General features: G+C 39.0%; 1 protein-coding gene across 11 annotated transcripts in view; it reads right to left on the bottom strand.

The window, feature by feature from the left end:
• Window positions 1–25,986, bottom strand: part of TANC2 (tetratricopeptide repeat, ankyrin repeat and coiled-coil containing 2) — a 343,384-nt gene that overhangs the window by 79,411 nt on the left and 237,987 nt on the right. For all 11 annotated transcript variants that reach the window (XM_059048703.2, XM_059048705.2, XM_059048706.2 and 8 more), the window contains 3 exons: window positions 18,400–18,681; window positions 13,175–13,308; window positions 1,136–1,367 (listed from right to left, as the gene is read on the bottom strand). In XM_059048703.2, coding sequence (XP_058904686.1) covers window positions 1,136–1,367; window positions 13,175–13,308; window positions 18,400–18,681 — 648 coding nt within the window. The remainder of the gene's footprint in view (window positions 1–1,135; window positions 1,368–13,174; window positions 13,309–18,399; window positions 18,682–25,986) is intronic.

Below are 25,986 nucleotides of genomic sequence, written 5' to 3'. Positions count from 1 at the left end.
TTCCAAGTGTGTTATGATATGAAAGAAGCACTAGACCAGAAAACCAGAGAAGACCAGGAAGGGTAGCAACACAGATGTGATATCATGGGCAGCTGAACAGCCTTCAGGGTAACAGTGGTAGGAATGACTTTGAGATTAACGGATGTGAGAAACATCAGGAGAGCAGAATTAACAGGATTTAAAGATTGACGGAATGTACAGAAATTTCTCTTTAATTTTGCTCAAAATACTTGCAGAGAAATTCCAATGTTTAAAAAAGTCTAGGGTATGGTAAAGCTAATAGGTAGGTAGTAGAAGTATAGATAGAGGTCATCAGCATTGAGAAGAGAAACTCTGATATCCAAGTAATTGGCATGGAAGTTCACATAACTGAAGATAGAGGCCGGAAGAATGTAAATTCTTATAAGTATCTCCGAAATGCTCGAGAAAAGTATATAAGTCTCTCAGGAATAAACAGGATTGCTCAGCAATCTCATGCTTACTCAGGTCCTTTTCTTCAGCTTCCAGCACTGACAGAACATTAGGCAGGGGGTGAGGCAGAGAGACAGGTGAAGGAGGAGATGGTTACATTTAGGTCACAGCCAACACTTGAGCTGCAGAGTTAAAACGGAGGAAGGGCATGAGGCATGAGAGGGAGATGGATCTCATTTCATTTTCTCCCGCTTCTTAAAAATATCTTAATACCTTTTCACGGACAATTAAGTAATTTTTAGCATACACACAGTTATGCAACTCTACATGCCATTTCATTTTACCTGACTGTGGAGTAATAAAAAAAATAGCAAATATAAAAACTGAGGATGTTTCTAACCATAGATACTCCATGGCATGGGGTTGGAGTCATGGCTTTACTGATTTATTTGAACTCCAAGGAAGGACTGGTAGCTCTACTACCTTTAGTTCAAGAGAAATGTATTATATTTGGAAATAAGAATGAGAATTTTTACAAAGGAGGAAGTAGCAATTCCTGGAGGAATTTTTATTTTTTCAGGTAAACCTTTTATTTGTTAACTGTATCCTGTAGGAACATTTAGTTTTCACAGTGTGATAAAAATAATCATTTCTATAGCAGGACCCCAAGTGAACCTGGGCTCCAGAGCCTCCACCTTCCACCTGCTTTGCACCTCATCTGTACCTTTGTGGAGATTCTCCAGGGGCTCCAGCACTCCCCTCCGGAAGGAGGCCATGGGATCTTGAACACAGGACCGAAGGCTCAGCATGCTCTGTAGGTGAGGCTCCCGGAGAAGCTGCTCCCGATAGGCCGCCAGCTGCGGTGAGCGGCAGAGCAGGGCAGCAACGTTGTGGACGAATTCCGGCACCAGGCAGGTGTAGGCATTGTCTGCTTGGCAATAGTGATAGGCAACCACCTAAAAAAGAAAGATGAGAACACAGACAGGTTCATTAGTAGCAAGAGCAATGGTCATGGCTATTGTACAATCATTCTCTAACACTGTCTCCTGTCTCCCCACTCCTCAACTTCTTCAAGTAAAAATAAAAGCTGCCAAACTTCTAAACTGCCTGATTTCTCTAAGATCAGAAATTTGACCCAATATTTCTCTTGTATATGTATGGTATCATAATTTGTAATTAAAATTTATAAATACAAATTGAGTTTTCCCTCTGGATTATAAGAAATAGGAAGCAGGCCTGAGAATAAAGATTTATATTAATCTCTCTAATAGTTATTCAGCATAGAGTAGTAGAGGAAAGAGTCTGATATTGTAACAAAGCATTAGGGATAAAATAACCAGAGAAATACCATATGTTAGACTCAACAAACATATGCTCCTAAGGCATATTTTAAAAATTATTAAAAAATTATAATTTCATTATAAACAGTCTTATAAAAAATAAAATGACTCAGATTTAAGAATTATCACTAAGTATTTCCTGAGCACCCAGAGATAGAGAGAATCAGAATTAGATAACAGGAAGCAGAAAAGGAGTGAGACTTTTGTCAGATGCAGGTGTTAAATTCAAAGAATTTAGAAAATGTATGCATCTTAATACCATTCACCGTCTGGCCTGTCAGGCTGGAACCTGCAATTTTAAGCTCTGTTTTTTTTGTTTGTTTGTTTGAATTTGCACAGGGTTGGCTCTATACCTTCTGGTTGTTCCCTTTGCCTCAAGGGCAAGTGCAGAGGGTGATTTTAATCTAGACCACTCTGTTGGCTCAGTACTACCTACAAAAGTGATGGGATTGTGTAGATAACAAGAAACTGCAGGGGAGATTCAGCCTGAATGTATGGAAAGCATTCACATGGTGCTCAGAACATATAAGCACACAATAATGTTAGCCGATGCCGCCACCACCATCATCATTGCCTTCTTTCTTCTCCTCTTCCATCACATCATCTCCATCAACATCATGGTCATCATCAAGGTTCTGTATACCCTCTCCTTTTCAGCTACTGGCTTTGTACCTACAGGCATTTGAAATTTGCCCTAGGAGCATGCATAGATATACCACCGGGACCCCAGATCCTCAATCATCTCTCAGAGAACAGAGTCATCCACAAAAGTGTTCTGCTTTGAAATGACTCTTAATCTAGCTCTTTAACAAATGCTGGGGTTTCCCTGGTGGTGCAGGGGTTAGGAGTCCACCTGCCAATGCAGCCGACACTGGTTCAAGCCCTAGTATGCGAAGATCCCACATGCTGGGGAGCAACTAAGCTCGTGCACCACAACTACTGAACCTGTGCTCTAGGGCCCACGAACTGCAACTACTGAGCCCGTGTGCCACAATTACTGAAGCCCATGCACCTAGAGCCTGTTCTCCGCAACAAGAGAAGCCACCGCAGGGAGAATCCCGTGCACCACACCGAAGAGTAGCCCCAGCTCGCCGCAACTAGAGAAAGCCCACGTGCAGCAACAAAGACCCAATGCAGCCAAAAATAAATAAATAAGTAAATAAATAAATTAAAACAAAACAAAAACCCAAATGCTGGAAATGTCACTTTTTAAAAAACACCTGAAATTGTTCTCATTAAGCATTAAGAAAACTGAACAATACAGGAAATGTTACTACACATGTAAAGCTGAGGACAGGAACTGCTTGTGAGTGAAGCAATGATGTCTGAGCACGGTGTGGAACTGGCAACGAGGAGGTGTACTTAGAAATCTCCACTCCTTTCTGTAGACAGACTGATTACAGCTTTATTACTGACGTTAAGCACAACATAAGGAACCCAAAGAGAAAACTTGACAGCAATCCATCTGTGCTCTCAATGAAAAGTGAATGTCAATGGTTATGCCCACAAGGACACAAATCTCCACTTTATAAAAAGCAAACAGCAAACCTCTGAATCAATATGAACTTTCATCATATTTTACCTCAATTGATTTCACATGTTGAGGCAAAGCACAGCTGAGCAAATCAGCTGTAACTTACCCTTTACCTAAAGTAACGGGATAGGAGTTTGAAGATAAAAATTCTGAAATTTAGGAAGAGGGTTCTTTTACTGATTTCATTAAAAATCATCTGCGCTCTTGGCTATATGAGGTTTTATCTAACAAAGATCATTGCTAAAGTTGCCCCATCTGTGGCTGCCTTTCTTTCTTTTAAGTAAAAAAATTTTTAGGCATTCTAAATATAAAGTCTCGATTCCTCTGAAGAATTCAGGCAGAAGGACCATTCAACATCTTCATGAAATTTGTAGTTTGACTCAGAACTGATCATCTACTAGACATTTCAAAGCAGCTACACAGTATGCAAATGTACACACAATCTGTCAAAAACACTTGGTACTTCCCCTAAATTGTCTATTGACATTATCTACAACTTTTCCTACATATACAAATAGGAAACAAGTCTGGGAATGCAGTTTTTTCCTGTACTAGTGTTCAGTGATAGATAATAGATCACTCCCAACAGCTCTGAGGAAGTCATCACAGCCACCCATACTCAGTCACTATTATTACAACTTCTTGGAAATGGTTCAGAATTAGTCCACCCTCAATAAATCAGCAGGTAAAACCTTTCTGCTTGGTGAACTCTTGTCTCTCACAATGACTTGCTGAAATTTCATTTTCAGCTATGTTTTTCTTATGTTATTAATTTTTTTCCATCTCACATTTTCCTTCTGTTAAATCTCTATACTTTTGATTAAAACAATTCTATCCAAAATATATCTAATATGACCAAAACTGTAGTAATTCTTTGAAGAGGACAGTGAGTAACTTTTAGATTACTGCTGTGAAGGAAGAAAAAAAAGGCCAGGTTTGTAGACTACACAGACCAAAAAAAAAAAAAGAAGACGACTGCAGGTCAGTATTTGGGTATAAAAAGCTTTTGATTTAAAGCTATACACAAGAAATGATACAACTAAGCAAAATCCTCATCAAAGGCCTTAATCAAATGATTGAATGGCAGCAAACCTGTCAGGCTTGTGTTAAGAGTCCCAGGCCTTCACTCTTTAAAGATTCTTTTCTACTTCAAATGAATAATCTGTGACAGGATTAAGCTAATCTCACATAAAGAAAAGGCAGCTTTGAATATCTGGAACTCATTTGGACATAAAAATTTAATTTACATCATGACTGGCATTTGCATTACTTAAATTCTAATGTTGTCATTGACCTTCCTTCAGGTCTGTTCTCATACTCTTATTCCCGGTCTCCGTCTCATCACTTCTTGAATGCCCTCACCACCACCTGATTGATTTCTGACTCAGTGCATCCCTTCCAACACTTCGGGTCACTTTGGCTTTTCGTGTTTCTAGGGACCTGGAGGCTCAGTGTCAAAAACTACTTTCTCTGCCTTTTCTCCTGTCCCTCAACTCTGACTCTAATCCCCATCCTGGGACTGGAAGCTAAGAATAGCTCCAAACTTGGGTTCGGCCTCAGTAATTTTCCAGCTTGGAGCTCTAACTTTTTTTTTTGTCAGTAGGACTTTTATTTATTTTAAAAACTTTTTATTTTGAGTTAATTTTAGACTTAAATGTTGCAAAAAGATGTGAGTTTCCATATACCCCTTATCCAGCTTCCCTTAACATTTTATATAACCGTAGCATAATTATCAAAACCAGGAAATAAAATAACACTGGCACAACACTATTAACTAAAGGTGGTATTGGAATTTTGTCAGTTTTCCACTAATGACCTTTTTCTGTCCCAGCATTCTATCCAGGACCCCGTGTTGCATTTAGCTGTCATTTCTCCTTAGACTCCTGTAGTCTGTAAGAGCTCTTCAGTCTTTGTCTTTCATGACCTTGACACTTTTGAAGAGTTCTGATCTGTTATTCTGTTGAATATCAGTCAATGTGGGTTTGTCTAATGTTTTCCTCGTATTCCAACTGAGACTTTTTGGCAAGAATACCACAAAAACAATGTTGTGTCACTCTCAGTGGGTCATGTCATGGGGTTCATGATGTTGACATGTCTTGTGACTGGTGATGCTGACCTTGATCACTTGGCTAAGATAAAGGTTTCTTCTAAGTTTCTCTACTGTAAAGTTACTGTCTTACCCTTTGTAGTTAATAAATATCTTGGGGGAGATACTTTGAGAGAATGCAAATCCTGTTTCTCCAAAAATTTTTTTTTTTTTTTGGCGGTACGCAGCCCTCTCACTGCTGTGGCCTCTCCCGTTGCGGAGCACAGGCTCCGGACACGCAGGCTCAGCGGCCATGGCTCACAGGCCTAGCCGCTCTGCAGCATGTGGGATCTTCCCGGACCGGGGCACGAACCCGTGTCTCCTGCAGCAGCAAGTGGACTCTCAACCACTGCACCACCAGGGAAGCCCTCTCCACAAATTTTTGCCCACTACTTTTAGTATCCATTGGTGGATGTTGTCTGAAACATTATTATTATTGTGATGCTGTATAACACGGTGACTATAGTTAACAATACTATGTTGTATAGTTGAAAGTGGCTAAGAGAGTAGATCTTAAAAGTTCTCATCACAAGAAAAAATTCTGTAACTACGGGAGCTGATGGGTATTAACTAAACTTAGTGTGGTAATCGTTTCACAATATATACACATATCAAATCATTATGCTGTACATCCTTAACTAATACAATGCTATATGTCAATTCTGTCTCAATAAAACTGGGGGAAAAGCACTATGAGAGAGGAAATAAAAGATGTTGGTACAACATATCTAAGTAACTTAGGAGAGCCAGAGAAGGTTTCTTGAAAGTAAAACTTAAGCTGAGATCTAAAGGATGAGGTGGAGTGAACGGGGCGCAGGAGTGTCCCAGGCAGAGGAAAGCAATACGTGAAAAGGCCCTCAGGCAAGACACAGCTTTACACTTTCAGGAAATCAGTTATAGTGTGGCTACAGTGGAAGTGAGCTGGGAGTAGTAGGAGATAAGACAGAGCAGAGGTTTTCATCTGGGGTGGCTCTGCTCCCCACAGGACACTTGGCAACGTCTGGAGACAGCTTTGGTCATCACAACCGGGGGGGTGAAAGGGTGCTACTGGATAGTGGGTAGAGGCCAAGGACACTCCTACACATACTACAATAAACAGGATGGCCCCAAACAAAGAATCCTCTGGCCCAAAATGTCAATGGTGCTGAGGCTGAGAAAACCTGAGCTAGATATAAAATGTAAAAGCCCTTTATGCTAATACATGTGATATTTCAAGAAGAGAGTGTGGATTCCATTTAAGGGCAAGGAGGAGCCATTGACAGGTTTTATGTAGCGAGAACAAAAATACGTTTTAGAAAGATTACTCAGACTTCAGTATAGAGAACAGACTACAATTTAGTCACTCATTTAACACGTATTTCTGTGCAAGGCGTTGTGCTAGAGCTGGGGATAGAGTGGTGAACAATAATTTAAATACTGACCATTCTGGTGGAGGAGACATTAAAAAACACAAGATTGACAAAGGAACAAATAAGGTTGTTCCCCATATTCAGTATCCTGAATGTAGATGCAATCTGGGTCTCACTATAAAATTTCAGTGTTAATTTTTAGAGGAAAAAAGCCCTAGACACATTTTATAAAACATCATCTATAAGTTACTTGTTTAGTTCTGATCACATTTCTCCTAAAATGTAAATCTTTTAAAAAATACCCAACTGGAACACAAACCAAATCTTATACTTCACTGTTGTCATTTTTTTGTTTTTCTCTCTCCATGTATGTATGTGTGGCTTAAGTCTCTGTATTATGCTCAACACACATGTGAACTGCTGAAATGATCACTTCTTTGGCTGATAGCTTTAACAGTAGCAGCAACAATGTCAGGAACCATATCACTTGACATCCTCCTGATTTAGTACAGAACTAGTCTCTTGGCAAGGATGACATTCAGTTTTCTTTCTTTCACAGATTTCCTTCGATGAAAAAAGCCTTTGCTTTTTGTGTCTCTGTGACACTTCTTAAAAGTAGCTGGCTTCTCTAATGAGCTTATTTCAGATGTATTAGCTTCTTAATCTGAGGACTAAGCTAGTGACAATTTACCTAATGTGACAAGAGCTTCTAGTTGCATAAAAACTTTTTTTAAAGACTTTTTTTTTTGGATGTGGACTGTTTTTAAAGTCTTTATTGAATTTGTTACAATATTGCTTCTGTCTCATATTTTGGTTTTTTGGCCGCAAGGTGTGTGGGATCTTAGATCCTCAACCAGGGAAGCTAATAAGCTAAGCGAACCCACACCCCCTGCATTGGAAGGTGAAGTCTTGACCACTGGACCACCAGGGAAGTCCTGCATAAAAACCTTTTGAAGAAGAATTTTAGGTCAGCAAAATTTCTGAAAGGTGCCCCTTCATTATGACTTCCTTACTTTAAAGCCACATTCAATTATCGATAGATTTTCCAAAAGAACACTGAACAAAAATCCTTCCTGTCACATTACAGAGCAGCACAGTGGTTAAAAGCATGGACTCTGGAGCCTGCCTGCCTCAGTTTAAATCTGGTTTCAAGTCACGTACTAGTTATCTCAGCAAGCTGTGTAACCTCAGAGCCTCTGTTTATCTGTAAAATGGGGAGAAGAAGAAGACTCACTTCATTGGGGTGAATACTGGCTCTGTATCCTAGCTTTGCCATTTACTAGTAGTAAGACCTTGGGAAAATTAACTATCACTGAAGCACAGTTTCCTCATCTGTAAAATGGGGATGATAATGACCACCTCACAGGCTTAAGAATGAAGAAGTGAAATAACAAATATAATGTAAAAAGTACTCAGCTCAACACACACTAAGCCCTCAGTAAATGGAAGTCAGCCTCTCCTTGTCTGGAGAATTCTGCATGTATGATCACTTGGTAGCAAAAGACCGAAAGCCTGGAAAATCTATGGTTGTTATAAAGTCACACACCCAGGAAAGGCCCCGAATGAGATCTTTGCACTGCTCTACTGTGATTATACTTCAGAACATGTAAGATTAACTGGAAACACATTTAAGAGATATACACTTAGCAAAATCTGTTACTTCAAGTGGGAAGTGTTTCTTCAATAAATAAAATTGCTCTAAAGTTGTGACAAGAACTCTTCAATGTTCTCAATTATGAAGAAGCATAAGAAGCAGCAAGCATACTACGAAATACCAATGATAATTAATGATATACAAGAACCTACACTAAGAACTCTGGCTAGCAAATCAAGAAGTTTTTCAAGGATACTTTTAATTCTCATATATTAGCTTACTTTATCAAAATACTAACTGGTTTGAAAAGATAATTTCTGCCTACCAGTTTGTTACAGATGAGAAGCAAGATAGTTGGCTTCTGCTCTACGCTTCTACAGCACAAACTTGCATTTGAACTGCGACCTGTGGCACAATTACTGGGATAATATTCAATTTTAATCTAAGGGGCCATTTGTTTTAGATTTTTTTTTGTTTAGTGTAAACTTCACAATATCCCATCTCTGGGTATAAACAGATGTATTTATATTTTGCTTAAGGAAGAAATAAGTGTGAAATTTTAAATGTTCCCTGAGTAAGTGTAAATAATCACTTATTTCTCACATAATATTTAACATTTTCCAAATATTGAACTAAACATCAATTTAAATCTAAAGGGCCATTTCTTATATAATGTTTAATATAAATTTAAAAATATCCCATTTCTAGGTACAAAAGACATTTATTTATATTTTGCTTAAGGAAGGTATAACCATGGAATTTAAAATGTGATCACTTTTCAAGTAAGTATAGTCACTAATTACCTACTAAAAATAAATAACATTTTCCAAATATTGAACATAAACATCTTGGGACTTTTTCTCTTGATGAGAGAGAGGTTAAGAAGTGACAACATGGGGAGCCTTTCTTTTTAGCACTCATCACCACCTGACATATTACATATTTGTTTGTTAACTGGCCTTTTCCCACCACAAAAATGTGGGCTACATAACAGCAGGGATTGTGCCTCTCTTGTTCACTGCTTTAACTTCAATCTTGTGTTATAGGCATTCCAAGCATATATTCTAAATGAATAAATAAATGACTGTGATGATGAAAGCTCTTCAGCATTTGTGTATTTCTAAGATGACAGTTATTCTGATGTTCTAAAGAAAAGGCAGGAGTCAGCTTACAGGGAATATTTGGAAAAGTAAAACAAAGATGTCTTTTTTTCTTTTTTTTGGCTCCACTGGGTCTTCGTTGCTGTGCACGGGCTTTCTTTAGTTGCAGTGAGTGGGGGCTACTCTTCGTTGCGGTGCGCGGGCTTCTCATTGTGGTGGCTTCTCTTGTTGCAGAGCATGGGCTCTAGGTGTGTGGGCTTCAGTAGTTGTGGCACGTGGGCCCTAGAGCATCCAGGTTTCAGTAGTTGTGCTGCGTGGGCTCAGTAGTTGTGGTGTGCTGGGTCTAAGGCACGTGGGCTTCAGAAGTTGTGGTGTGCAGGCTCAGTAGCTGTGGCGCATGGGCTTAGCTGCTCTGCGGCATGTGGGATCTTCCTGGACCACGGATCAAACCTGTGTCCCCTGCACTGGCAGGAGGATTCTTAACCACTGCGCCACCAGGGAAGTCCCCCAAAGATGTCTTTTAAAGTTGCACTGAGTTAGCAGTGAATATAAGGGAAATCTCAGACTGTTTTCAGAAGCCCATTTATAAATGGATGTGTACCAATAAGTGGGGACAATTGAAAACGTATTTGGGGGAAACATGCTGTTTCTGGCTGTAAGCTGGACAGGATTTCTATGAGGAAATTAGAACCATATGACATTGAAGATGGCTCCCTGTTCCTCATTACTAATTAACCATGCCAAGAGATTTCTTTAAATACTGGAGACAGGCATTCTGCACTCTATACTTCTCCTTAAAATCCTCAAAAATGAGAATAAGAAACAGAAATGCAAACCCCATTGATTAGGAATATCTATCTCTAATCTTAGATTATAATATATAAAGATGGAAAGTGGATGTAGGATTAAACAACCTAACAGACAGAAGAAGGTGAAACAAATGCCTGCTGGGGTTAACAACAGGAAGGAGCCAAATCATCCGTCAAACCTCAGAAAAGCACAGGAGTTAGAAGCACCAGGTGCTATGGAAGATGGGGGTGAGGAAGGAAGTTGCAAACACAGAAATTATTTGAAGTTTAAAAGAGCAGTTAGATTCCCAGATATCCATCCCTATCCTGCCCAGCCAGGTACTCCCTTCCCCAAAACCCACAGGAAAGAGAAATTAAAATCACTAGAGAAACTAAACCAGAGAATCTAGGCTTAGGAACACCAGACACAGAGTAGGTGAGGATCAGGTGCAGGACTGAAAACAAGGGGGCTTAGGTAAAAGGCTGCAACCTAAATGATGAAACTCTGCCACCTTCTCCTACTAGCTCCAGAATGTTGGCAACCAGGTTATACACCCTCCAGGAAATTGGTGGATTCTTTGCTAGAAAAGATGAACAGTGCAAGGAAAAAACTTATGGACACTGACTTTTGGGTTTTCCCACAAAGGCTGGTGGATCATCTTAATGCTCTATAGTTAAGCTCTCCATATATACAAGCTTCCATCAGTTTTTCAGTGCCTAACTATTAAGAGATAAGAGATAAGAGAACATACTGCATCTATAAAACCAAAACAGTATGCTATAAAAAAAAGGGAACAGACTTCCCTGGTGATCCAGTGGTTAAGACTCTGTGCTTCCAATGCAGGGGGCTTGGGTTCAATCCCTGGTCAGGGAACTAAGATCCCACATGCCATGCAATGCTGCCGAAAACTAAAATTAAAAAAAAAACTACCTCAGCTTCCCTGGTGGCACAGTAGTTAAGAATCCACCTGCCAATGCAGGGGACACAGGTTCGATCCCTGGTCTGGGAAGATCCCACATGCCGCAGAGCAACTAAGCCCGTGTACCACAACTACTGAGCCTGTGCTCCAGAGCCTGTGAGCCACAACTACTGAGTCTGCACGCCACAACTACTGAAACCCGCGTGCCTACAGCCCGTGTTCTGCAACAAGAGAAGCCACTGCAATGAGGAGCCCGTGCACCACAATGAAGAGTAACCCCTGCTCGCTGCAACTAGAGAAAGCCCACGTGCAGCAATGAAGACCCAACGCAGCCAAAAAAAAAAAAAAAAATCTCAATTTAAAAAAAAAAAGAAGGGAACAACTGGGGGAAAAAGAGACCTATTGGAAATTAAAACTACGATAGCCAAAAAATTTTTTGTGAAAGGATTGAAAGGTAATGTTGAGGAAATCTCCTAAAAGTGGATAAAACAAATAGGAAAACAGAAATATAGGAAACAGAAAAGTTAAGAAGAGTAACAATATAGGAAATCTAATTTTTGACTAAAAGGAGTTGTAGAAGGAGAGAACAGAGGAAGTGGTGGTGAGAAAATTTTCAATAAATACTACAAAAACATTTCCCTGAATCAAAAAATGTCTCCAGGGCTCACTAGGTACCAACAGAATATGAAAAAAAGACCCAAGAACAGTGGTGATAAAAAGAAGATTCTAAAAGCTTCTGGAGAGAAAAAAGGTATATATAAAGAATTAGGAATAAGAATAGTACCATATTATTTAATAGTAATACTGGAAGTTCAAGATGGATGCCTTCAAAATTCTGAGGGAAAATAATTTTTAACCTAGAATTATATTATGTCAAACAAAGAGTAATGTATGAGAATGGAATAAAGATGCTTTTAGGAACAGTAAGTCTCAAAAACCTTACCTCCTATGCATTCTTTCTTAGGAAGCTACCAGAGGACATGCTCCGTCAAAATGAGGAATACAGTCAAGAAAGACAATGACGTGGGATCAAACACAAAAGGGAAGTAACAAGAATTTCCAGGATAACAAGTAGGTGGTGAGACTTGAGAGCATCGTGGGTCCAGATTAGCTCGATGGATTTCCAGGGGTGGAAAAATGTAACTGATGTGGAAAACTGTATTGAGAGGCAGTTACAAAGCATTAAGGCTTATGGAATGACAACCATAGTTTTGAAGAAAAATAAGCACATTTTACAATGAGGCATTTCATAACCCAGGAAACACAAAACTGCTCAAGAAGAAAGTGTTATCCTTGGTTCCACAGTGAACCATGTTTGTGTAGTATTAATACTGAAAATACTATAACATGGATTCAGACTAAAATTATGATATAATTGTACTGAGATGGTAGAGGGAGGAAGGAAGGTGAAAGAGCTAACATTCTCAACATCCATAATAAGAAGCAATAGATAATGGACAAAACTGATCAAAAAGTTATAGCTGTATATGAATATTATTTAGAAACATGGAGGTAAGGATCAGAGAAACATCTCCAAATGTTGAAAGTAGCTGCCTTTGGGGAGAGGGTGGGCTCAGGAGGGGAAAAGAATTTCTGGTTTTTATTATAAGTCTTTGAACATTATTTGATTTCCTAAACTACGTATATATGATGTTACTTTGATAAAAACAGAAAATTAAAATGCAAACATATAAAGAAGTTATGGATAGTGTGGTATAGCAGGAAGTGTTTTGAGCTAGGAATGAAAATACAAAGCTATTGATTATTTATACTGTGATCTTGGGTAAATCATATAACTTCTTTGAGTCTCAATTTCCTTATCTATTCATTGTGGGACTTTGGTTATTTCTAAGGGCCTTTCCAACAATAAGGTTCTGATTCCATAATAACGAAGTATTTTTCTAGGAACAGGTAAGAGAGGGAAACTTTTCTCCATGTTCTCATGGTCCGCCTGTACATACTTTTGTTCACTTTGCCATGGGTCTCCCTACCATTGCCCCCTTGATGTTAAAATGGAACTAGCACGCCTGCAACCTGAGAATCCTATTGTACCTGCGAGGCTAGTCTCCGCATGGCCTCCTCCTGCCGCCTCCGCATTTCTGGAGTTCCTGGGCAGCTTCCACTGGTGATGGATGAGTGGGCTGAAGGTGGCTGTGTGAGTGGCAACTCTCTGTTGGCATCCACATCTGTATTAAAAAGATGAGATGTTTGCATCAGACAATCATAAAACTCTGAACTAAAGAAAGACTGGTTAAATCCCATTTGTTCTTTGATCCAGCAATTCTACTCCTAGGGGTATGTACCCAAGAGAATTAAAAATATATGTCCACATAAAAACTTGTACACAAATGTTCAAAGAAGCAAGATTCATAATAGCCCCAGAGCGAAAACCACCCAAATGTCCATCAACTGATGAGTGGATAAAAGGTGGTACAGCCTCACAATGGAACATTACTCAAATGAAATACCAATATATGTTACAACATGGATAACCCTTGAAATGTTACAGTCACTCAAAGAAGCCAGTTACAAAAGACCATATAGTATACGATTCTATTTATTTGAAATGCCCAGAATACGGAAATCCATAGGGACAAAAAGCAGATTAGTGGTTACCTAGGGGTAGAGATAGGGATTTAGGGGGGAAATGAAGACTGACTGCTAATGTGCATGGGATTTCTTTTAGGGGGGAATGAAAAAGTTCTAAGATTATGGTGATTGCTGCACAACTCAGTGACTACAGTAAAGAGCAGTGAATTGAACCACTTAAATGGGTGAATTATACGGTAGGTGAATTGTAGCTTAATAAAGCTGTTTTTTAAAAATTCCATTCGTTCATGTTATTTAGGTAACATCTTAACTACTACTAGAAATTATAGACTCTATTTATAAATACAGACCATATTTTTAAAATGGGTACAAAATAAGTAGATTGTGATTTGATGGTCAATAGCTACTGAAAAGGAGAAGAAATAGGGGAAAATAGTTCTCATTTAACTCCCTACCAGTAGGACTTCATTGAGACTTCTTCCATCCACCTGGCAAAGTAAATTCTCTGGCCACTGCATAGAGTTGTGAACTGTAGGAGGGGAGGTGTGGGAGACGGCAGTGAAAAAGACTGAAGAAATGTGCGCAGTAAAGTTCAGTGACTGTCACTGAACCATGCCTGTTGTTCACTCCCTCTATCCACCCCATTCCCCCTTATCTGGTTTTGTGGGTAATTAGTGTCTGAGTACCTTCTGTCTCCTAGCTGTTCCCTTTTGGAGAGGCCCTCCTTTTTGTCTGGGTGTCTTTACTTTCGGCTTGGTATTCAGAGAACAGTAGAAATAAAAGTTAATAGGGAGGAGCAGTCAGTGTGCACAGCAAACTGGCAACACAGACTTCTGGAATGAGCAGTGGGGAGGGGAGGGGTTACTCACTGAACAGCTATTTGGGGGCATGGCAGCTGTTGGCAAATGTCAAATCCAAACAGTAACTACACTGAGACTTTCAGTGATAGGAAAATACAGTCTGGTATTAGACCGAACTTCCCTAACTACTGTACTGAGTACACTTGTAGTTAATGTAATAATGCCTGGATTACACAACAGGTCCATTTTCACAAAATGTTTCTGTTCTCTGTACGTATGTGTTGGGGGGTGGATGGTGACGGTGGTGGTAGAGATTGACGGAGGAGTCAGGTTTGGGACAGGGTGTAGGTGGACAGCAGGATGACAGGCTAGTGCCTGCCTTGACAGCTTCTCTGTGCCTTCCCAGGGAAAGGACAAGGAGGGGGCGGCTGGGGGCTGGGTGTCTGTGGGGGAAGGACAGAGCCAGGCAATGCAGTGCTGCAGGCTGGACTGCTCACGTCTTCCACAGCAGTGCTGCTCAGCATGGAGGAGTGAGGGACAGAAGAAAGAATGACACAGGATGCAGAAACGGGAGCTTCAATAATCTTCCACCTATTTTCATTACTACTACAACTGCATCACTGACTTAGGGTTGGGAAGACCAGTGGGATCCCAAATACACCTATCAAAGCTGAATGTAAATGAAACTGTAAAAAATTAAGCCAACTCTCTCTTGATAGACATCATTCTTAATCACTAATGAAAAATATTCTGCTACTGCCAGTAACATTTCCAGTGCCGGCTCATAGAGTAAACAGATCAATGCCGAAAAACAGGTTGTTCTTTATCAACCACTTATTCTTTTTTTTTTTTTTCTCAAAGAAATATCTTTAAATTGGTTAAGATATATTCAGTTCATATTTGTTTACAGAAATAACAGAAATATAAAATAGAAACATACAGATCATTGATTTTTAAAAAGTAACATTTTTGAGTCCTAATACTTGAAAAGCTTTAACCAAAACCTCGTGAGGATAATACAAGAAAGACAAAACATTTGTCCTCAAAACTAGAAAATTTAATGAGAGAGCCAGTTCTAAAACCAACTGAAGTTAGATTTTATTATTAATCATTTGCCTAACAGAAAATGAAAATTTTACAGATGTGTGTAGCTATTGGGGTGATTTCAAGAATTGATTTTGCTTTTCAGAGTTAATATTTAAATACCAGTAAATGACATCAACCACTTATTCTTGACCATTCTTAAGTGGTTCGGTTAAGATGGCGGAGGTGGAATGTAGTTTGGACGTCAAAGTGGGCAACAAAAAACATCACATCAAATTACGACAAGGCAATGCCGGTTCTGTGTAGTTCTGATAAATACATAACCACATACTCGATCCCCTTTAACACCTTTTCAAGTTTTCTAAGTTAACTATCATGCCAAATCTATAGTCTTGACATGTGGACATTTATCACACGAATGGGGTATTTTTAGAGTTTCTCTGGAGGTAAAAGGCAACGGATGTTAGAGAATAACAATGAACTATCTTTAAAGGACCTCTGCTTTGGGGAGCACATGGGCTGTTTTCTACTAACTCCTGCTCTCCCAGGCTTAGAGGGGGCACTTCCAGGCACCATTTTTTTTTCAAAAAAAATTTTTTTTTAAATATTTATTTAATTTATTTATTTATTTGGTTGCGTTGGGTCTTTGTTGCTGTGTGTGGGCTTTCTCTCGTTGGAGAGAGCGGGGGCTACTCTTTGTTGTGGTGCGCAGGCTTCTCATTGTGATGCCTTCTCTTGTTGCAGAGCACAGGCTCTAGGCACGTGGGCTTCAGTAGTTGTGGCACGCAGGCTCAGCAGTTGTGGCTCACAGGCTCTAGAACACAGGCTCAGTAGTAGTGGTGCACAGGCTTAATTGTTCTACAGCAAGTGTGATCTTCCCGGACCAGGGCTTGAACCCGTGTCCCCTGCACTGGCAGGGGGATTCTTAACCACTGCACCACCAGGGAAGCCCCAGGCACCTTTGCTTTCAGAGAAAGCAGCTCTTCTTGCCCTTGAGCCATGATTCTACCATCTGTTATCTGCAACAGTGATTGATATATAGAGGAGTCAGAGAGACCATTACCTAGCTGGTTTTCTTTCTGACACACTCAAATAGTTAACCTCTTGGATTACTCAGATAAGAAGTAGTCTGGTGTGATATTTAAGCTAAGCACTCTAATGAAAATACTGGAACAGGTATGGAAAGTTACTTTTAACCATGCAGACATCTTAGAATCACAGAATTCTAGCATAGGAATGAATCTTAAAGATCACCTAATCCTACTGACTTATTTTACAGATGACAAAAACCGAGGTCTAAAGAATTAAAGTAAAATTCTCAAGGATACAAAGTATACTAAGTTTGAGCACTGGAGACAAACTGTGGGCTCTTGACTCCCATGACATTATGCCAATCTACCTCAGAAAAACTTCCTCCAGAAACTAAGCATGATACTGCTCTTAAGACATGAATTCTTACCATACCCTGGCAAATGGGACTCTTGATCCAACCAGTTTTCTTTCTAGACACTAGTTTTTCTACGTGTCAGATATCCATAAGTTTACCAGAGGCAATCTGCCTACTTAATGACATGAAACAGGAATTAATTTCAACAGGAAACCAGGATGTTTGGAGGGTGTTCAGTGAGTTCCTGTTGAGTTTCCACAGCACCGGGCTAGACTCTGTAACTACAATACTATGATCCCAAACAAACCATTTCTAGCGGCTGTTGTCTGGAAATCTGTGGAGCTAGATTATTGATTTGCACTAGCAGGGCAATAGTTTCTTTTTGTTCTCTTATAACTAGCAGAAGCCAGGTAGACTGGTTCGATACATATAGTGTGTATAGGAATAACCCCTATACATTTATTTTTATCTCCTTTACTCAAGTGAGTTCCATCAATAAGGAGAGGGAGCAAAATGGATGCCATTGGTCTCTGAAACCAGACTGCTTAGGCTCAAATTCTAGTTTCACTATTTCTGGCTATGAAACCTGGGAGGCTTACTTAACCTCTCTGAGCCTTAAACCACTTATCTGTGAAAGGAAGATAACAGGAACTACCTCTCTGAAAGAGGTAAGATAAGAGGGTTGGATGAATTAATACTTGTTAAGCTCTTAGAGAGTACCTGGTACTAAGGACCATATAAGTATTTTAAAAACAAATAAACAGGATCCTGATGGCGATCATTAAGCTGCACCCTGCCTGTGATGAAAGAAGCATAAATATATGTGAGATCTCAGCATCTTTTCACAAGGAAGCAGGAGAAACCCTTCAAGGACACAATGAAGTTCAAGCCCAAGCAGTGCAACACTGACATCGATCGCAAGGAAATGAAGGCCGCAAACAGATTGTGCCGTAATGAACAGGAAGCCTGCACACAGGCTGAGCAAAAGCTGGCAGTGATGGATGCAAACAAGCTCTTATAGGCAATTGCTGTAGTCATTATCCAAAGGACAGACCAGCCAGACAGTCAGGAGGGAAGAGGCATACATTTATTCTGAAAGGTTTTTTCAGTCACACTCAGGTGACTGTTGGATATGTGGGTTAAATGTCAAGAGTATTACATTCTTTCCCTCAACTCTGAGTTAATGGTCCTCACATGCCAGTCAGGTTTTGCAGATCAGAAAATTAAAGGATGTAAGACTTAATACAAAGATGCTGGAAAAAATTTCAGAGTAATGAAGCATGGAGTTCTTTATTTTAAAAATATTTTTTTAGTGTGTGTTTTTTTTTAACATCTTTATTGGAGTGGAATTGCTTTACAATGGTGTGTTAGTTTCTGCTTTATAACACAGTGAATCAGCTATACATTTACATATATCCCCATATCTCCTCCCTCTTGTGTCTCCCTCCCACCCTCCCTATCCCACCGCATGGATTTCTTTAAAAAGGGATACATACGTTTGGGGGAGGCATGTGGGCTGTCTGAGGCGATCTGTCTCATCCGTGTTCCATGGCAGCTGAGGGCCACCAGTCTGGAGACGATGGCAGTTTTGCCGAACCCAATGTTTCCCACGATCACTACTCCTTGGTTCACGCTGGCATTTGAACTTTGAAGTTGAGCATCCATTTCGTGGAAAACCCAATCCCGGCCAACAAACACTGACTCTGTAGTGATGCTGGGCACTTCAAAGAGCAGTGGCTTCAGGGAGATATCTGGAGGCCTATAAGGTGCAAAGCGAACTGGAAGGAACAATAAGAGAACACAGAACTTAGGCCAAACCATCAACATTGAGAGAAATAAACAAAAAAACCAGTATGGTTTAGAAGACCACTAGGAGTTATAGTATGATGGTATTCTGGGTTATTCAGAAAATAATAAAACCCTGAATTTTGGTTCTACACAGATTAAGCAATGGCACATGAGCTAGAGGTATTTGATACTGTAGCTGGCAGAACACAAACATAGTTAAAATAGTAATAATTTACGTTATAGGCAGAAAGTCAGGGTGATATTCAAAATTATTAAGCAATGGAGATGGCCCAGGCACCAGCAATCAGGATGGATGCAAAAGTAACAAAATGCAGGGTCTTTAAGGTCTCCTTCTATGCCTGGGGATAACCTTCAAAATGTTGGATTGTGGGGAGATGTAGGGTTGAGTTTCTGGGGGAGAGGCTGGGGTGTGGCAGGGAATCCGGATGGCTTACAGCATCAGTCCTGTAGAAAGCAATGTAAAGAAAACTTGTTTCTTTAAAAATATCAATAAAAACAGTAATTCCTTTAAGTTCACAATGGCAGTTTTAAAAAATCTAGTAAGTATATTAAGGGAAGCAAACCCCTAAACACTGTGATGGTTTAAAAGGTTTTCAATATGTTAAAAGCAGTCAAGGAAGCAGATATCAAATTTTCATTTAATGTCTCTGCACCTGTAATGCTTGTATTCATGCCAACTGAAAAAAAAAAAAGATTTCTGGTTTACACACATGTCTTAATAGGGACAAATCCCTATTGCTTTTCTCAGATTTTTTTCTGTGCTTATGTAGTTGTGAGATGTGCTAAGGGCCAACCAAGCGTGAGCTCTACTTGCTCTCTAAAAATGCATAATAGATATAACCTGGTTTCAATGATCAACCTTCTAATTACATTGATGGTAAAAACAAGTCCTGCCTGACCTCCCTTATCTGAGTTAAATGCCTTCTTAACTCTTTCTTTTTTTGGGGGGGGGCATGCCATGTGGCCTGTGGGATCTTACTTCCCCGACCAGGGAACGAACCCAGGCCCCCAGCAGTGAAAGATTGGAATACTAACCACTGGATGGCCAGGGAATTCCCTTCTTAACTGCTTCAAGGTAGTTCTAGATGTATCGTATTTTTTCATTTTATTATTTATTTTTTAAAAGTTCATTTTCTGTATCATTTACCTTAGCACAGTACCTTGACACACAGTAGATGCTAATAAATGCTTACTGAAAGAATTAATTAAAAACAAAGTATTACACCCTCACCCCATTTTATATTTTGAAGAATAAAGTCCAGGGGTGGGAAGGAACGAGGACAGGAGAAAGGGAAATCAGAAAGGGGGAAATTAAATCTATTAATACTGCTTATATTATTCTAAAACATACTTAAACCACTTATACATCATAAACTGGGATCTGGAGATGGTAGCTTACTCGAAGAACACACACAAGCACACTTCATGTAAACACTCATTTAAAACTGTCTGAAAGCCATCAGAATGATAGCTGAGCATTTTCAAAAAGGTAACAATTCCAAAAGGAGTACAAACATTAAAAATATAAAGCCAAACTTTAGTAACAGAAGCAAACTGTTTACTATGTAAGTTTTAAAATGTCCCAAATTTTCACTAAAAAAAAAAAGGCTGTGGAGATACACCCTACATGGTTACTTGTAATTTCCTGATTCACATTTCTTTACCAAAACTTACTCTTTTAAAATACATATATAATTACAGAATTAAGTGAAATATTAGACTTTAACTTGCTAAAAATATTCTTAATTCTAGTGTCTTAGTTAAACAGATTCTATTTTATTTTTCTTAAACATTATTTTATTGAGCCTCACATGCCATAAAATTCACCCTTTTAAAGCATACAATTTGGTGATTTTTAGTATATTCACAAAGTTGCAAACATCACTATTTAATTCCAGAACATTTTCATCATTGCCCCCCAAAAAACCACATACCCCTTAGCTGTCACTCTCTAGTCCCCGTTTCCCCCAGCCCCTGGCAACCAGAGAATTTCTGTCTTTACAGATTTGCCTATTCTAGACAGTTCACATATACATTATCATATGATATGTGGCCTTTTGTGTCTGGCTTCTTTCACTGAGCATGTTTTTGAGGTTCATACATGTTGTAGCATGTATCACTAATTCATCCTTTTTACTGCTGAACAATATTCCATTATACAGATATATCACATTTTGTTTATCCCATTTATCAGCTGACAAAAATTTGGGTTGTTTCCACTTTTTGTCTATTATGAATCATGCTACTATGAACATTCATGTACAAGTTTTTCTTCTTCTTTTTCTTTTTAAAAATTAATGACTAATTTTTTTAAACATCTTTATTGGAGTATAAGTGCTTTACAATGGTGTGTTAGTTTCTGCTATAAAACAAAGTGAATCAGCTATACATATACATATATCCCCATATCTCCTCCCTCTTGCGTCTCCCTCCCATCCTCCCTATCCCACCCCTCTAGGGGGTCACAAAGCACAGAGCTGATCTCCCTGTGCTATGTGGATGCTTCCCACTAGCTATCCATTTTACATTTGGTGGTGTATATATGTCCATGCCCCTCTCTCACGTCATCCCAGCTTATCCTTCTCCCTCCCCACGTCCTCAAGTCCATTCTCTACATCAGTGTCTTTATTCCAGTCTTGCCCCTAGGTTCTTCAGAACCATTTTTTTTTTTTTTAGATTCCATATATATGTGTTAGCATACGGTATTTGTTTTTCTCTTTTTGACTTACCTCACTCTGTATGACAGACTCTAGGTCCTTCCACCTCACTACAAATAACTCAGTTTTATTTCTTTTTATGGCTGAGTAATATTCCATTGTATATATGTGCCACATCTTCTTTATCCATTCATCTGTTGATGGACACTTAGGTTGCTTCCACGTCCTGGCTATTGTAAATAGTGCTGCAGTGAACACTGTGGTACACGACTCTTTTTGAATTATGGTTTTCTCAGGGTATATGCTCAGTAGTGGGATTTCTGGGTCGTATGGTAGTTCTATTTTTAGTTTTATAAGGAATCTCCATACTGCTCTCCATAGCGGCTGTTATCAATTTACATTCCCACCAACAGTGCAAAAGGGTTCTGTTTTCTCCACACCCTCTTCAGCATTTATTCTTTGTAGATTGTTTGATGATGGCTATTCTGACAAGTGTGAGGTGATACCTCATTGTAGTTTTGATTTGCATTTCTCTAATGATTAGTGATGTTGAGCATCTTTCATGTGCTTGTTGGCAATCTGTATATCTTCTTTGGAGAGATGTCTATTTACGTCTTCTGCCCATTTTTGGATTGGGTTGTTTGTTTTTTTGATATTGAGCTGCATGAGCTGTTTGTATAGTTTGGAGATTAATCCTTTGTCAGTTGCTTCATTTGCAAATACTTTCTCCCATGCTGAGGGTTGTCTTTTTGTATGGTTTATGGTTTCCTTTGCTGTGCAAAAGCTTTTAAGTTTCATTAGGTTGCATTTGTTTATTTTTGCTTTTATTTCCATTTGACTAGGAGGTGGATCAAAAAGGATCTTGCTGTGATTTATGTCACAGAGTGTTCTGCCTGTGTTTTCCTCTAAGAGTTTTATAGTATCTGACTTTACATTTAGGTCTTTAGTCCATTCTGAGTTTATTGTTGTATACAGTGTTAGGGAGTGTTCTAATTTCTTTCTTTTACATGTAGCTGTCCAGTTTTCCCAGCATCACTTATTGAAAACGCTGTCTTTTCTCCATTGTATATTCTTGCCTCCTTTATCAAAGATAAGGTGACCATATATGCGTGGGTTTATCTCTGGGCTTTCTATCCTATTCCATTGATCTAGATTTCTGTTTTTGTGCCAGCACCATACTGTCTTGATTACTGTAGCTTTGTAGTATAGTCTGAAGTCAGGGAGTCTGATTTCTCCAGATCCGTTTTTCTTTCTCAAGATTGCTGTGGCTATCCGGGGTCTTTTGTGTTTCCATACAAATTGTGAATTTTTTTGTTCTAGGTCTGTGAAAAATGCCATTGGTAGTTTGATAGGGATTGTACTTAATCTATAGATTGCTTTGGATAGTATAGTCATTTTCACAGTGTTGATTCTTCCAATCCAAGAACATGGTATATCTCACCATCTGTTTCTATCATCTTTAATTTCTTTCATCAGTGTCTTATAATTTTCTGCATACAGGTCTTTTGTCTCCTTAGGTAGGTTTATTGCTAGGTATTTTATTCTTTTTGTTGCAGTGGTAAATCGGAGTGTTTCTTTAATATCTCTTTCAGATTTTTCATCATTAGTGTATAGGCATGCAAGAGATTTCTGTGCATTAATTTGGTATCCTGGTACTCTACCAAATTCCTTGATTAGCTCTAGTAGTTTTCTGGTAGCATTTTTAGGATTCCGATTTCCTATGTATAGTATCATGTGATCTGCCAACAGTGACAGTTTTACTTCTTTTCCGATTTGGATTCCTTTTATTTCTTTTTCGTCTCTGATTGCTGTGGCTAAAACTTCCAAAACTATGCTGAACAGTAGTGGTGAGAGTGGGCAACCTTCTCTTGTTCCTCATCTTAGTGGAAATGGTTTCAGTTTTTCACCATTGAGGATGATGTTGGTTGTGGGTTTGTCATATATGGCCTTTATTATGTTGAGGTAAGTTCTCTCTAGGCCTACTTTCTGGAGGGTTTTTATCATAAATGGGTGTTGAATTATGTCGAATGCTTTTTCTGCATCTATTGAGATGACATATGGTTTTTATTCTTCAATTTGGTAATATGGTGTATCACATTGCTTGATTTGTGTATATTGAAGAATCCTTGCATTCCTGGGATAAACACCATTTGATCATGGTGTATGATCCTTTTAATGTGCTGTTGGATTCTGTTTGCTAATATTTTGCTGAGGATTTTTGCATCTATGTTCATCAGTGATACTGCAGTGTAGTTTTCTTTTTTTGTGACCTGTTTGTCTGGTTTTGGTATCAGGGTGATGGTGGCCTCATAGAATGGGTTTGGGAGTGTTCCTCCCTCTGCTATATTTTGGAAGAGTTTGAGAAGGACAGGTGTTAGCGCTTCTCTAAATGTTTGATAGAATTCACCTGTGAAGCCATCCGGTCCTGGGCTTCGGTTTGTTGGAAGATTTTTAATGACAGTTTCAATTTCAGTGCTTGTGATTGGTCTGTTTATATTTTCTATTTCTTCCTGGTTCAGTCTCAGAAGGTTGTGCTTTTCTAAGACTTTGTCATGTCTTCCAGGTTGTCCATTTTATTGGCATATAGTTGCTTGTAGTAATCTCTCATGATCCTTTGTATTTCTGCAGTGGCAGTTGCTACTTCTCCTTTTTCATTTCTAATTCTATTGATCTGAGTCTTTTCCCTTTTTTTCTTTATGAGTCTGGCTAATGGTTTATCAATTTTGTTTACCTTCTCAAAGAACCAGCTTTTAGTTTATTGATCTTTGCTATCATTTCCATTTCTTTTTCATTTATTTCTGATCTGATCTTTATGATTTCTTTCCTTCTGCTAAGTTTGAGGTGTTTTTGTTCTTCTTTCTCTAATTGCTTTAGGTGTAAGGTTAGGTTGTTTATTTGAGATGTTTCTTGTTTCCTGAGGTAGAATTGTATTGCTATAAACTTCCTTCCTAGAACTGCTTTTGCTGCATCCCACAGGTTTTGGATCATCGTGTTTTGTTGTCACTTGTCTCTAGGTATTTTTTTATTTCCTCTTTGGTTTCTTCAGTGAACTCTTGGTTATTTAGTACTGTATTGTTTAGCCTCCATGTGTTTGTAGTTTTTACAGGTTTTTTTTTCCCTGTAATTGATATCTAGTCTTATAGTGTTGTGGTCAGAAAAGATACTTGATACAATTTCAGATTTCTTAAATTTACCAAGGCTTGATTTGTGACCCAAGATATGATCTATCCTGGAGAATGGTCCATGAGCACTTGAGAAGAAAGTGTGTTCTGTTGTTTTTGGATGGAATTTCCTCTAAATGTCAATTACACCCAACTTGTTGAATGTGTCACTTAAAGCTATTTCTTTTTGGATGATCTGTCTATTGGTGAAAGTGGGGTGTTAAAGTCCCCTATTATGACTGTGCTACTGTTGATTTCCCCTTTTATGGCTGTTAGCATTTGCCTTATGTATTGAGGTGCTCATGTTGGGTGCATATCTTTTTTTTTTTTTTTTCCGGTAAGCAGGCCTCTCACCATTGTGGCCTCTCCCCTTGCGGAGCACAGGCTCTGGACATGCAGGCTCAGCAGCCATGGCTCATGGGCCTAGCTGCTCCGTGGCATGTGGGATCTTCCCAGACCGGGGCACGAACCTGTGTCCCCTGCATCAGCAGGCGGACTCTCAACCACTGTGCCACCAGGGAAGCCCGGGGGCATATCTTCTTCTTGGATTGATCAATTCATCATTATGTACTGGCCTTCTTTGTCTCTTGTAACAGTCTTTATTTTAAAGTCTACTTTGTCTGATATGAGAATTGCTACTCAAGCTTTCTTTTGATTTCCATTTGTATAGAATATCTTTTTCCATCCCCTCACTTTCAGTCTGTATGTGTCCCTAGGTCTGAAGTGGGTCTCCTGTAGACAACAAATATATAGGTCTTGTTTTTGTATCCATTCAGCCAGTCTATGTCTTTTGGTGGGAGCATTTAATCCATTTACATTCAAGGTAATTATTGATATGTTTGTTCCTATTACCATTTTAATTGTTATGGGTTTGTTATTGTAGGTCTTTTCCTTCTCTTGTGTTTCCTGCCTAGAGAAGTCCCTTTAGCATTTGTTGTAAAGCTGGTTTGGTGGTGCTGAATTCTCTTAGCTTTTGCTTGTCTGTAAAGGTTTTAATTTCTCCGTCAAATCTGAATGAGATCCTTGCTGGGTAGAGTAATCTTGGTTGTAGGTTTTTCCCTTTCATGACTTTAAATATGTCCTGCCACTCCCTTCTGGCTTGCAGAGTTTCTGCTGAAAGATCAGCTGTTAACCTTATGGGGATTCCCTTGTATGTTATTTGTTGCTTTTAATATTTTTTCTTTGTATTTAATTTTTGATAGTTTGATTAGTATGTGTCTTGGTATGTTTCTCCTTGGATTTATCCTGTATGGAATTCTCTGCATTTCCTGGACTTGATTGTCTATTTCCTTTCCCATATTAAGGAAGTTTTCAACTGTAATCTCTTCAAATATTTTCTCAGTCCCTCTGGGACCCTATAATTTGAATGTTGGTGCATTTAATGTTGTCCCAGAGGTCTCTGAGACTGTCCTCAATTCTTTTCATTCTTTTTTCTTTATTCTGCTCTGCAGTAGTT

This window comes from Kogia breviceps, chromosome 19 (genome assembly GCF_026419965.1).
Source record: "Kogia breviceps isolate mKogBre1 chromosome 19, mKogBre1 haplotype 1, whole genome shotgun sequence".
NCBI lineage: Eukaryota > Metazoa > Chordata > Mammalia > Artiodactyla > Physeteridae > Kogia > Kogia breviceps.
Note: the sequence above shows the minus strand (reverse complement) of the source record. Positions and strands in the feature narration are given on the sequence as shown.